Below are 14,976 nucleotides of genomic sequence, written 5' to 3'. Positions count from 1 at the left end.
GTGTGTGCGCGCTAGGCGTATGAGCATGCACGCCAAGTTAATATTGTTAAAGTATTCCCTGGGGCTGGAGAACACAGGAAGCCTGAATCAGCTATTGACTCTGTCCTCCTTCATTAGAGGAGTATAAAATCACTACATTATTGATTCCTCTCTTTAACCTTTGCCTCATTTGATCTCTAACATGGTTTTCTTTCCCTCTCTCTGCTTTTTTTCCTCCAATTTTCTTTTTGTCGCCCTTGTTCTCTCCACTTTAGGGACCCATCATGGCCGCAAATTCCCATTTCTCTGTCCTCACCTCCTTGCCCCCTCTTATCTATTTAATCTCCCGCTTTTCTCCTAATTGCCCATTTTCCACTCTTACAGTCACAATAGTTACTGAGGCAACGCGTTGTGTCTGAGTGACCTTGAAATTACCTCCTTCTCTGTCTACTGTGAGTGAAACATGATTTGACTGGCTTCGTTTCTATTTCAGGTCCTCGCGCAGCAGCTCCCAAGAGGGGTGTTTTCTGCATCACGACGACATCGTGCTTCAAAAATCGAGAGTCATTTAAATAAACATGAAGTCTATAACAGTTTACAACTACGAGACACGAATATGAGCATAGTCGGGAAATAAAAAATAAAAAAAGACTACTCAGACGCACTGAAGCAGTGAATGAATGTGTAAAAAAAACCCTCTGATTCTCACCATTTAGCTGTTAAGTTGTGAAAGTCGAGATTGTTACAAACGATAAGAGGTAACAAAATACAATACAGATCTTTCTATAGATTTCAGCCTCGCCACTCTTTACAAGCTACATGAAGCCGCTGTGAGCTCCTGAAAGTCTCTCTGTGAGCTGCTTTCACATTTTTCACAACAGATGGCAATGAAGGGCACATCTGCAGGCACTTCTGCTGATTTTCTTCTTATGGTTCGTGTGTACATGTGTGTGCCGCATCTGCAAGTGTGTGGTTTTTCTTTTTTCTCTCCTCTTTTTTTTTGTTTTTTTGTTGTGCGTTTACGTCATCTAACAGAAATCACCAAGGCCGATCTCAGGAGGGGTGCGGGCAGGTGGAGGAGGTGAGGAGGTCCACGAAACACTCGAGAGAGAGGGAGAGAGAGAGAGAGAGATGGAGAGAGGGGGGATCGACTGAGTCAGACTGTGACGAATAAAAAAGGACAGTGAGGAAAAAAGTGTTAGTAGCCAGTAAGCGAGGGAGATAAGGGGTCCAAGAAAAGGAGACAAGAGAGGCTGGGGAGGGGTTGAAGGGGTGTGAGGACAGCGGGCCAAAACAGGCAGAGTACTCTTGGGGGTGAGGAGATGAGAAAGAAAGAGACAGTGACAGAGGGAACGGGAGCTCTTGTGTCACTCTGAAGAGGACATGTCTTCTGCCTGACCTTTTCAGACAAATTCACACCCCTCCACCCTCTCCCTCTTGTATTTCACCCAACTTAAAGAAAAAAAAACTGCACTCTGTGGCTCCCCCTAGCTTTTATGTCAAGCTAAAGATAAGTCTTTCTTTAAATGTAGGTGAGTGAGGGCGACGGCTCTGACCTCTTCAGCCGCTGCAGTCCACTGGGACCTTGGTGTGCTGATTGAGCAATTAAAGCTTTACTCTTGCTGCAGACCACTTTGGATCAGACCCTCTAATGGCCGAGGTGTGAGAGCGCCGCTCCCTCCCTGCATCCACCCTTCTCCCATCTCGTCACAATCACCGAGCCGCTGACGGTTTCCTCTGCTTAATTGAGTGGCACAGTGTCTCAGCAGCACTCAGTGCTGTAATCTCACAGGTGAGGCATTGATTCTTATGAGCATTAATGTAAACATAAATCTTCTGAGCCTTCCACTTTCTTCTCGCATTAAAAGACATAAAATGTATGTGAGGTGTAATGAATACTCTGGTGATCGCCTCAGACCACAGCACTTGTCACAGAGCTAGAGTTGGTCCCCTGGTGCCGGGCTGCGCTGTGGCTGTCACATGCAGGGAATGAATTTGCTTGTGGGGATCATGAAGTAATTATGCAGAAGCCAACTGGATGCATAAACATGGGATATAGTTGGCTATATGGCTATCAAGGTCAACACTGACACAGACGTAAGCCCATAACTGTGCCATCAGAGACAGAACTGGGCTCACGTGTCTTAAGGCAGTGCCCAGTGAATGCCATCAGTGTCAGATCAGTCAACAATATGAGTACAATATCCATATCTAGTTGTTCACATTGAATAAGTAAATGTGCATCTAATGCAAGCCAATCAAAGCTTGCTGGTGACTAGTCTTCCCCCCCATGCTGTGTAAAATACAGACTGATGAATGAAGCAGTGCTGCTCTCTGTGGGACAAACTTGGCAACTACAATTGTAGATATAAAAAAAATAAAAAAATAAATAAAATTAATAAAGTCACTCATCTCAGTACATACTCGCATACATACAGGTGTCAGGCTAATGGAAAGGCTCATAAAATGTATAATATATTTTCCCAGGGTGCTCTGTTTTTATTTTCTCAATTTCGTTAGACCAATGTGAGCTATTTGTGGTGATAATGACGTTGTTGACGATCTCTTTTTGTTTTTTGTCTGCAATCACCTATAAAAGTCACAGGTTTATGATTTAAAAAAAAAAACAACAACGGAGAAGCATGTATTTAATGTGGTAAAACAACAGTCCAGTGCTACTTTGATCCATTTCTCCATACACGACGCCTTTAATGCAAGTCTGCAACTGACACTCTCGCGATATGCGATTAAGTCTCGCGATACTTCGCGCATCTCATTCGAGCTAAACTGGAGGGATTTCTGCATGTATGTTGTGAGTGCAGCTAACATGCTAGCAGAGCAAAGATAACTTATCTACGAGTAACTTGCTCAGCCTCACAAACAAGTCAGCTTTGAGGTGAGGACATGCTGCGTGCTTCCAATCGACACTGTAATAACGTAAATGCTAGCTGGCTCTTGTAAGATTGTTAGCTTGTTAGCATTCTCTGATTTGCAGTAGAAAGTACTCACACTTTGAATGTAACGTTGACTTAGCAGTATGCCTGGTCTGTTGGAGGCATTGAAGCCAAAAAAAACAGTTAAAACTTAAACACAGAGACGAGAAAGACAACGCGCTAAGATATTTTAAGTATTGGCTTTCATTTTTCACCGTTTAATTAGCGTGGATAACTTCTTTTGCTGTGTTTTTGTTAGTGAGAATAGCTGGCTAATGTCAGTTACTGTTAACGTTACATAACGTTAGCTGTCTGTTACGTTAACGTTAACTCAACAGCTAGCCTTAGGTTTTTTTTTATAACGTTGAGTTGGTGAACCTTACCTGGGACAAGTTATCATTAGAGTTATCTGTTTATTTTAACATCGTAGTTGATATTTTTGACTGAATAATAGCCACTAAAATGGCTATGTTTTATTTTGCAGTACTGCTGTACAACTTTACAGACCGTTACTTTAACTGTGACTCTTACATTTGTGCTCTGCAACACCAGCGAGTCTGAAAAATGGATTTAGAAGACGATACCACTGTGTTAACAACCTTGAAGTCCTTCAACTCCTTCATCAGCCACAATGAACCTCCACAGCGGCTGTCAGAGCACTCAGTGGGAAGTGGAAACCTGCAGAGCCAGTACAAACGCAGCATGGAGGTACACAGACACTGACCGCATAGACAATAAGCTGTGTAAAGGCAGGTGTTGACATGAGACCTCTGCACCTGCTGACTTGTGTTTCCTTTTAGTTGTTGGAGGCAGCAGAGAGGCTTCACTCCAAGAATCGCTACCTTCAGTTGGACCAGGAGAAGAAGCAGATGGAGCTGAGTCACAAGCGAGCTCGATTTGAACTAGAGAAGGCTGCTTCTGACAGCGCACGAGACCTGGAGGTAAGGGGTCACACATCCTTAAACTAGGGTGCACCGATCTGATATTAAGATCGGATATCGGCCCCGATATTGACAAAATAGCTGGATCGGGGATCGGAAAAATTAACAGATCCACGGCCGATCCAGTTTGTTTTTTTTCCTCCGTTGCAGCACATCCTACGTAATTCGTCAGTGTGCACATGCACGTGTGTCGCATGCTGGAAGAGTTGACTTAACCGTTAAGCAACATGGAGCGAGCCAAACAGTCGGCTGTGTGGAGATATTTCACACTTGCCACGCCAACTAGTTTGACGGCTGTTTGCAATGTCTGCAAAGTAAATGTCTGGACGGGCGGTGGTAGTAAAGTTACTGCAAAGTACAACACTACCAACTTATTCAAGCACATCCAAAAGCACCATGCTAAGGAGCATGCTGAATTCCTGCAGCTCAACAAAACCAAAGGAGCAGGAGACAGTACAGCCCAGCAACTAACTTTGGCAGATACACTTCAACCACACAAAGTTTCCTATGGAAAGCTTGAAAGCGTTGACAATAACACTTAAAGTTTTAGAATTCATTGTTTATGCTCAACCGATGTCAGTTGTTGAAGACGAGGGCTTCCATCGCCTACTGAAATACTTAGAGCCAAAGTACTCTCTTCCATTATGCAAGTATTTTTCTGAGACTGGTATACAGTTTATTATTAATTCAACAACGGTATCGGATTGCTATCTGGTATCGACAGATGCACAAAGCCCAGGCTTCGGTATCGGGACTGAAAAAGTCTGATCGGTGCATCCCTACCTTAAACATTCATATAATACAAATAAGTCTATGGTTAAGATCAGAGTTACTTTATTGTCTCTCGCAGGAGAAATTATCTTGTATTCAAACATCACAGTTTGAATATTGAAAAAACTTGTAATCTCAACACCTGCAGATGTAAGCTTAGGATAAAACCGCAAAGCAAAGTTTGTAAGCAACCTTTAGTACATAAATTGAAAGCAAAGAAACACCTCTCGCTTGACATGCTGCAAGCTTCTCTCTCCTCTCCAGGAGTTGTCCATTAATAGTTTCTGTAAAGGCATCCCATCAGAGGTTTTTATCCCATCAGAGGTTTTTATCCCCTCAGAGTTGCAAAAACTCAAGAGTTGTTGGCATTTTTGAAATGTGGGAAGGAAAATGAAAAAGACTTTGTTGCGGCTCAATGCATTAATGTTACATCTCCATGTCCCATTGATTTTCTTAATAACCATGTTTGATAATGAATGGTTTTGTTAGCCCAAGATGCTTGGTCAAATCATTGCCAGCGACGTTTCTTTCAAATTGTGCCAATGATATTTACATTTTCTTAGCTTAGCGTCCTCAGTACATCTAGCCGGCTAGCCAAGTTACAGATACCTTGTGCAGAGACGGAAGACCCTTTTGAATGCAGCATGATGATGCAATAATGGAGGCGCCTACCTTATAGTGCAACAATGGAAATGGTCAGATAAAATTCTATCCAGTCGCTGAATAGTACATGCGTCTAACTGAGAATATGTATTTGCCTTAAACTTGACTGTTAGGTTTCCAAACCAGCTGGTCACATAGTAAGGTAAGGTGGATTCATGGTAGCTCTGAAAAATGTTCACAATATTCCTACAGACAACAAAAACTCAAGAGTCCCAAGAGGAAATGGAGGCGTTGTTGGATTTAAGCACCGACATCAGCAACATATTTGCACCAGCTTAAATCTATACAAAGGTTCCCTTTCAAGGTTTGTGCAGGTTTTGGGCCTGATAAAACACAACCGCAGAGCTTCATTTTTCGCTCTTCATCACTCACTCTGCCTCTTTTTCGGTGCAGCCTATGCAACTTCTCCTTCCTGATACATTTGAATACTGATTTGTACTTATGTAATTTTACTAAAGCATTTGTACAAGCTTCAAAGCAATTGGGTCAGCCCTGTCTTATACAGAGTAAACGAAAAGTGTGAACTAATCCATCATTAAAACGACTCTTTTAGAGAGTGCTGAATTAAATTGAACTTTCGTAGCCTGTAAGCCTGCCACTTAACATCAAAAAGGGTTTCACCTTCAACAGAACATTTTTTTTTTATGCAAGCTGTGTGGATGATTAGTGTTAAAAGCAGGAAAGAAATCTTTAAAACGCACTCTGGCATTTGCAACAGTGCTTCAATACAAGATGCAGTATTTTGGAAATGGCATGATTTGTGCCATATGGTGAAAATTATCTCTAATAGTTACACAAATACTTTTTTTTTTTTTTTTTGATTTCTTTCCTCCCTACTATAATACACAGAGAATCTTGCATATTATGTGAGAAGACATTGGGTAAAACATGTTTTCCTAACCTTTTGTATGACAGCATGAGTTTGGTCGGAACCAGGACCTCATCGGGCAAATAAAAAAGTTGGAGGAGAGGGAGACCGGGGCCGCTAAGAACCTAACAGAGCAGACGGAGGCGAATCGTGCCCTCCGTAAGAACCTGGAAAGCCTGAACAAGAAACTGGAGGAGCGAGATATGAGACTGAACACTTCTAACCAGGTACACACAAACACACACATGCAGACACACACTCACTGTGTTTGTACTCTGGTCATGTCTCTTATCTTATGTTGGCTTACGCCTGTAATCTGTTCCCAGCACATCAGTTCTTTGAGGGATGAGATCAGAGAGCTGAAGCAGAAGATTCAAAACCAAGACTCGACAATTTCGACTCAAACTCTGGAGAACCAGGAACTGCAAGAACAGTTAGATTTACAACGCAGGTACAGACACGCACAGAGGCTGTCTTTCATGCTGCTGGATTGTAAGCTGTGCTGCACACGATAAATGCTGACCACACACTTCTATCTGATCTGTATTATAATCAGGAAGTATCAGGAAGTCTCTCAGCTTTGCCAAAGTCTCCAAGCTGCTCAGTCCTCCTGCTCAGAGCACATCATCAAGATTAAGGTTTGTTACGCACATTTATTTTGGCCACTCTGTGATCTCATGATAGACAAACTGAGATCACAACATGCGCTTAGTTCGTTGATGCCCTAGCTGATAGGGGTGTAATGATACAGAGAAGTCACGTTTGAGTACGTACTGTGGTTTTGGGAGCCGTGGTTAATTTATTTTCAACAGACAATATTGTGAGTTCCAGTTTGTTCCACCTAATTTAATTTATTCCCCCTGCGATAGTTAGTACCGCCTGTAGTGCATTATGCAGTAAACAATGAACATAGACTCTCAAGTAGGTCATATTTTGATGCAGGGCTTATAAGAAAACAAATAATAAATGTAGTGTTTCCTCTGTAATTGTTTTTTAGTAGAGGTGGCAGTGAGTACATCATAGTATTTTGCATCTATTCCTGTTGGTCTTCGTTTTGGTTCCGCTACACTGTATTTAGTTATCTGATCATAATTGAAGGCAGACGTCTCTGCACTATGCTTGTTTATGTTTTATTTCGTTATCTAGGTCAAAATATTCAGTTTTTTATTTTATCTTGCTGTGGTGGTAATGTTTTTTACAGTGGTGGCCCACTACCTCCTGAATGAATGTAGAGGAAAAAACTGGTAAATGTGATTTAAATGCTTATCCCTTTCGGTAAGGTCTTTGGCCTCGTCTGCTTTCTCATCTAGAGGCTGTTTAAAAACAGTGGGTACAAGTTGTTGGACTGATTGACACATCTGGCTCATGCCTTCTAATGTGCATATGTTTGATGGGTTTTACTCACAAGCAACTGTAAAACACTGCTGACACGCCGTCCTTGTCCGATCCACTCCTTGCCCGCCAAAATTTTCGAACACAGCTTTTTATTTTTTAGAAACTGGATAACGTAATGTCCAGTATCCCCAGTGTCCCGTTTCACACTGTGGTCTTGGTTTGTAGTGTTTGAACAGGGTGGCCTAACTTGTCTGCTTTGCACATACTGAGATCAAAACATGCCCCGTCATCAATTTAAAGATGCAGTTGTTGATCATGATATTTTAGTTTTATTGACTTACTATATCAACACTATTTATGACGTACAGGAAGCGAAACTGGCAATGTATAAAATAAGTTGTATTGCTTGTTGCTCTCGCCCCCCATTAATGATGACAAGTTAGAGAAGTCAATGGCCTAATTAGGAAAAGTCAAGGAGAAATACAAACAATGAGACAACCAGGTTTTGACTTATGACCAAGACAGTCTAGTGCATTAAAACAACCCCCATATCTCATGTTACAGTATAGTTTATCATTTGAATTATTGTCATCGGTTTTCTTGTTCAGACTACTTTTGCACTTAATTAAAAAAAACATACATGTTTAGGGCTTGTTGCATGTGCGTATACATGCAAGTTTTCCATGATAAAGATTCATGTTCATAACTCTTTAATTCACCTATGCTTAAAAAAACGGCAAGGATTGCTGAATGCTTGTGCAGTGCACTGGATAGACACATTCTGTTTATTTCTTTCGGCCGATTTCTCTCTTCGCACTTTGGCAGGAGTTGGAGCGACGTCTCGCCCTCCAAGAGCAAGACATCGCCATCGTGAAGACCGTTAAGGCTGAGGTTGCAAAGGTTCCAGACCTGGAAAAGGAGCTGAAGCGCCTCAGAGAGGATAATGCCTTTCTCAGGTCAGATACATTTTAAAGTTTTTTTTTAATGCCTTCCAAAATGCTTCACATTTCAATAGAGTGTTCAAAGTTTTTGCTTTAGAGTATTTGACATTTCATTCTGACTTGGGGTTAACAAACCACAATAGCCGGCATTGGGAGACAAGTGACTGTGCTGCTCCTGTTGTTTTTACATTCTCCAAACCGGAGGATGTGTTCAGGTTTTTTTGCTGTGTATTTAGTGTAGTCTGGATGTTTTCAAGCCACATTATGCATACAATCACTGTGAAAAGCTGAGGAGGGAAACTGGGAGAGAAGTGCCGAACGAGAAATATCAACAGAATGTCAGACCAAGTGCGGAAAGCAGCATACAGTGTGTTTTCTCACACAAGATAACGGAGTAGAAATAATGTTGCTAACAAAACTATAAATCTGCAGAAGATCTTGTAACAGACTGCTGGGTAATGTCACAGCTTTGCTAGTTTTATGATAGTTCTCATTAGGCAAATGTGCATGAGAAAGAAGCAGAATATCACGTTGGAAAGTAAACTGATAACATCCTCACTGATGATATCTGTTGGCTGTCCTCTGTAGTACTAAAGGATTTCTCATTTGCAGCTGAAGAAGTGCTGTAAAAAAACTCAACACTCATTTCTTTTGTGCCCATCTTTGTAATTATAACCTGTTTGATCCATTTTTAGAGAGACACTACACGTAAAGTGGGTTTTAGGATAATAAGATTACTGTGATACAGGTTAAAATGTTCCCCAAATTCCTGCATTAACCTGCTCATTTAGAATAATCTTTGTGTGTGTGTATAGTCACGGTAACTGTGATCTCACTACATCCAAATCAGATTTTAAAAATCAAGCGTGAATGTAAAAGTATGCCATTCCTACATCCGACACAAAGCCCCAAAGCTTTGAAGTTAATTTTCTTCTTTGTTTTTTTTTTTGTCTTTGCGCCGATCACTCCGCTTTGTCCAGGGAGAGCAGAGAGAATTGCAGCCTTTTGAAGGAGGAGGTGGAGGGGCTGAGGAGGAAGCTGGAGAGGATGGCGAAGACAAAAGAAGAGCTTGTCAATATGGAGCTGGAGAAGGAGGTAAACTATGGAGCTGTGAGATTGTACACCAATAGTTAGAATTTTTGCATTTGCAATTTTAGGCTGCATGTTTGTGTATTTTTGACCAACTTTACTTTTTTGTAGTTTGCAGTTTTTGTTGCTTTTTAAAAGAGGCAACGCCACACAGATCCAAGAAATCACAAACATGAAAAAACAATACGACATAACTGAAAGGGAGAGAAAAAAAATATAGTCAGTTTAAAAACTGGTTTTACATATGACATTGCTATAACATTCGATCAACTGTAGTCACATACATAGTATATATTATGCATGGTAAGTATAGTGGACAGATAATTGTCCCTCCTATCAAAATGACATCATGCTACCTTTTACATTTGAAGGTAACAACCCTTAATCACAGCTTACATCATATAGTTATTATTCATATTTGACCAATTTTTCTTAACTCAGGTTTAACATATATTGTTTTTGTTGTTGTACTTCTAATATTTCTAGGATTTCCAGTAAAGTCTAGCATAGAATACCACTGTTATGTTGTTAAACTGTGGGCTATCATATTTTCTTTGTACTTGACTGCTGTCATAACTATATAATGTACTACCTATACATGGACAAACTGGTGATCTTTTGTGTCATATATCCTTAGAGGTTTGCAGAGAAGCTCAAAGCCTGGGAGAACCTTGGACAGTCTACAGGACTCAACATCAGGTCAGTCAGTCAGACAGACACTGTCAAAGTGTGCCTGTGTGTGTGACAATGTGATGGGCACAAGACGGAGACAGACGAGTGTTCAAACATCTTCCATTTTTAAGAAATATGAATAAGAACCACTAGGTGGAGCTCTGGTCATTGCAAATAAATGTGCCTGATCACTCTGGATTGATTTCACCAGCGTCTATAGGCGTGTGTGGTTGTTTTTATACCTGCTCATGTGTGCGTTGAGCGTGTCTCCATGCATCCAGTCAAAACTGGTAATGAGAGAATGATTGCATGTTTCCCTGTGAGCAGTGGAGCAGATCTGACAGATTATAAACACCGCAGCCTCGTACCATCGCATGCACATATGCATGCACTCACACCACACACCATTTTCGCTGTGATTAACTCTAGCTAGGATATAAAGGAAATGGTAAATGGAACACATCCACGGAGCAACTCTGGTTTGTGAGTGTGTGTCTGTGTGTGTCTAAACTGTGTGTTGCACCTTCCTATAGGCCAAGTAGAAAGAGGTAGATGTTCTATATTTTTTTGTAGATTCAATCTTTCCTCTTTTAAGATTTCACTTATGTAATATGTTAAAACTTTGCAGCTATTAAAAGACCTGGGAGGATCACAAAAATGCAAAACCAAACTTGATATACACAATATTTGGTTGGGCTGTCCATCATATTTTGGAAAATTTAAGCCAGTCTAGGCTGTCATCCTGGGTAAATTGATTTGGAAACTTGAAACCTTCTTCAAAATTCAGGTGTTCAGGCTGCCATGTCATTGGCTGCCTGAGTGCTGTTGCTGGGAAAGAAGAAAACTGCGTTGCACATAAGGCTTCTAAAGGGCAGCCATATGTGTGAGGCTCATACTGATCAAAAGTAAAGGTTAATGTAGCTTGCAAACAGCAGTTAGAAACTCCTTCCAGCTGTTTTTATTGTTTACTAAATGGCCAAGTTAATTGTCAGGATGTTGTTTTCCCGACACAGTCCTGTGATGTGAAGGAAAATGGAAAACAGGAGTGTTTCAGTCAGCAGTCTGTTTACCTTAATTTCACTCAGTACAACAGTGCCGCATGAAAATTAGTATTGATTCTCATTTGTGCATTAGTGGCATATTTTGATTGCCTTAAGCAGTCACTATATAATAATTTGCTTTGTGCTGAACCTGTTTAGGTATATGTAATTTCTATATAAGCTTTATTAGGAAGTTAAAGTCCCCCTTCACTCAAAAACATGTTTCCTTTCTGTTCCTACATTTAAATGTTCGTCATCGAATGATGTATGTGCAGAGTTTAACTCTTTTCCCATTAATCTACTCAGTATAAAGTTTCTCTGTGCTTATTGTGCATTGGATTTTAAGAGGTGGGCCTACAAGCATGATTTGTGACATCACTCAGTGAAGTGGCAGACATCCTCTATGAAAAAGATAAACTTTTGAAATGATGCATTTATCATATTAACAGATTCAGGAGATTTTAATAAGAGAGATGGAGGTGATGTAATTTAAAAGATTTTTACACTGTACTGCATTTAAAAAGAAACATGTCAGAATTGTAAGTCAAATTACTGTTTCTTATTTACATCTTACAGGTTAATTTCTCCGGAAAATGATAATTCAGTCCACAAAACTTTTTTGCAGCATTTTTTCTAAACAACTGAAGTAGATCGGGACGTGATCGTGGTAAAAGAGAACAACAAATACATGAAATGTCTGCATACAGCTCATCTGGCATAATCCAACTCTGCAGAAACCTTGACATGCCAAATTTACTTGAAAAGACAGGATGTACACACTTGACGTGCTTCGGGATTCAAAAAATTAACTCCCAGAGGATCTCCGCCTCCCTCTGACACGCCTCCTACATACTGTTAGCCAAATGTCTGCCTACAACTCAAAGCATGGGAGCAATGATGCAACATAAGTTTTTTTCAATAATCAACGTAAGCTGCAGACTCTTGAGTATGCTCTGTCTCTGCATCAATGCAAAATCTTCCACGTCCGCATCGCGATTCTTTTTACAAGCAAGAAAGTTCCACACCTCTAATAGAAAATGACTGAATTTTCATTTTGGGTAAATCTTTCCTTTAAAAGCATGTCTGAGGGGGACCTTTTTAAAGGAATGATGATAAAACTGAAAATTAAACTGGATTTATGCCATTGAACTGTTTTGTGTGATTGTCAGGTTTTGATAGAACAGAAATTGATGACACCGCATTGATAGAATTATATCACAGTGCCATCACACCGAATTAATGTTGATGTCTAAACAAACCTTTCTCTTTCCACCACAATTCTAGGCTGATCATGAAATATGAAATATCTCACAGGGGCTGTAGTGTTTTGGCAAACTAGTGTGTATTTGTATTTTTGAGTTGTTAACTTTGCTTGCCTGTAAGTCATTTCTTATAACTGCAAGCCACTGACATACTTAATACACTTACTGGCTTTAGTTTACGTATTGGAACTCTTTCTCTCAGTTGACATTGCCGGGTGGTCATTAGTGGTGTGGCGAGAATATGTTGTGGAGCAGTTGTTAATGAGGAGTAAACATGTTGGCGCTGTGGTTAAGGAGTTCTTCTCCTACAGGATTTGGTTTCCTACCAGCTACCTATCGTGTTTTGCCAGATGAAAATAACTTTTTGGACAGAAGTTAACCCTTTCCAACAACAATTAGTGTGGCTGCCTGGTGGAGTAGACAAGCCCCACAGCCACAGCTTGATTCAGCCAGCAGTTGGCTGGCTGCTGGTGTTTATTTCCTTTCCTTCTGTTACACAGTCTGATAACTCTGTGTGTGTGTGTGTGTGTGTGTGTGTGTGTGTGTGTGTGTGTGTGTGTGTGTGTGTGTGTGTGTGTGTGTGTGTGTGCGTGTGTGTGTCCGCCCATGTGGTTGACAATTGAAAATAAGATTGACAGAAACAAAATGAAAATATTTTCAATGTTGAACAGACAGTCGATGAAAATATACAGAGAGGTTTTCAGGAAATGGATTTCTTTTTCTGTAATGCTTTCACCAGAGAATTGTCTCAAGAAGTAGAAATAAGTTTGAAAAACAGCTTTAGTTGTTTATATGTGAGTTTGTGTGTGTTGTTTATGTATGCCCTGAACCTGTTCTCCACAATAAGTCATTCTTTCTTTGCATTTGTATTTTCTAAACTGCTCCCAAGTTTTTCAAATTAACATTTTCATTCTTACATTTGGCAAGAAAATATGGTATTTCATTCTGAGATTTCTCACTCTGAGCTATGCTACTAAATAATAATACAATGCAGTCAGTCAAACTTTTTTTGTCTGAACCCTATATATTGTTTCCGTAGAGAAAAAAAATAGTTACTTCTCAACAGTTTTGGTAACCAGTTTCACGTTAAATTAAACTGTAACAATCTCAAACCTCTAAAAAGTGAGGATTGAATGTCTTTGTAAACTTAATATCTTTGCGTTGGAATGGAAAAGATGAGAAAATTCAAGATGTTCCCCGACGCTTTGGGAAACTTTTCTTTTAGAGGATTTTAGAGCAATGGATGTATATTGTTGTTGATATGTAGATCAGACTGAAAGGGGGCAATTTGTGGTGGAATATATGGTGGAAATATTATTTTAAAATCCACTTAATTCAAGCTAAACATAAAATAAAACTCATGAAAACAGCATCGGTGCATCTTTAAAAAAAAAAACCCTCTTTTTACAGAGTTAGATGTGAAAATATTTCAGCTCTACACGCTGAGTTTACTTGCTACTGATGCCCGACTCCCTCTCGGTCTTCTGACACTTCATTCCTGTCCTATTCTATGTCTTTTCATCGCTGGAGTCATAGTCCTGATCAGAGATGATATAAATCACCTTCTTACTGTATTCCCAGACTTCAAACTGGCGTTTGTTGCAGAGTCTGTGTTCAGTCCCAGCATGACGTGTTAGGTTGCAATAAAGGCTGGCTTTTGTCACCTAATAGCACCTCTTAGCTCCATGGCCGACTAACAGCTAGTTTCAGCATTCAAAGATAGCCACAGTAAAGTGCTCAGTAAGTGCTTATGCTGCCCCTTGTACTTTATGAACTTCAAATTCTGGCCATTTTGACAAATGGCACCTTTAAAAACTCTCTGGGTTAAACTGTGGTGTTAGAACCACTTCCCTTAATTCTGTAAACTAGCACCGCCTTGCCAGTGCATATACTCATGTTAGCTTCCTAGCAGTTCACGACCTCCCACCCAATAATAATCAAGAAACATGTTATTTGCCACATCAACAGAGATGTCTGGCTCATGACCTGCAAAAATCCCCCCCTCAAAATCAGCACAACACAGAGAAGAGCCTCTCGTATAAGATTAGGAGAAGGCTAATCCCTCTCTGCTCTGGGCAATGTGGAATTACCTACTTTGGTTACCATAGTTATTCCATCGTATGATTCATGAACTCATATTTTAGTCATGAGATTATTTCCATACCTAAGGCTCCACCTAGCGGATGTGGGAGCGGTGATAAATCCACGCCACCCCAACATTCACATGGCGCACTCCGGCTTTGCAGCCTTGATGTTCACCTGAACTGCTCAGCCTTTTCTAATTTGCCTCATGACTCAGCGGATTGCCTAATGCTGGACCACAATCAGTTGGATTACATGCTTGATTTGTGTTTTGAAAAAAAAAAAAGCCCTGACCGCCTATGCGTTAGAAAGTTGGAAGTCTTTTGCCCTCATGTCCGCATCTAACCTCATGATGTCAAGTTGCAACTCAAATCAATTAATCAGTTTTCACTTGTGTGAT

The 14,976-nt window shown here is 40.4% G+C and overlaps 1 protein-coding gene across 1 annotated transcript in view; it reads left to right on the top strand.

Annotated features, from left to right (window-relative positions):
- The first annotated feature begins 2,731 nt into the window (after positions 1-2,731).
- The window catches only part of mad1l1 (mitotic arrest deficient 1 like 1), a 58,998-nt gene continuing 46,753 nt past the window's right edge, over positions 2,732-14,976 (top strand). The window contains exons 1-9 of the mRNA XM_030422521.1: positions 2,732-2,875; positions 3,465-3,620; positions 3,713-3,853; positions 6,203-6,382; positions 6,482-6,606; positions 6,712-6,793; positions 8,316-8,446; positions 9,412-9,526; positions 10,158-10,219. Coding sequence (XP_030278381.1) covers positions 3,477-3,620; positions 3,713-3,853; positions 6,203-6,382; positions 6,482-6,606; positions 6,712-6,793; positions 8,316-8,446; positions 9,412-9,526; positions 10,158-10,219 — 980 coding nt within the window. The 5' untranslated portion in view covers positions 2,732-2,875; positions 3,465-3,476. The remainder of the gene's footprint in view (positions 2,876-3,464; positions 3,621-3,712; positions 3,854-6,202; positions 6,383-6,481; positions 6,607-6,711; positions 6,794-8,315; positions 8,447-9,411; positions 9,527-10,157; positions 10,220-14,976) is intronic.

Source organism: Sparus aurata, chromosome 1, assembly GCF_900880675.1.
Source record: "Sparus aurata chromosome 1, fSpaAur1.1, whole genome shotgun sequence".
Classification (NCBI taxonomy): Eukaryota; Metazoa; Chordata; class Actinopteri; order Spariformes; family Sparidae; genus Sparus; species Sparus aurata.
Note: the sequence above shows the minus strand (reverse complement) of the source record. Positions and strands in the feature narration are given on the sequence as shown.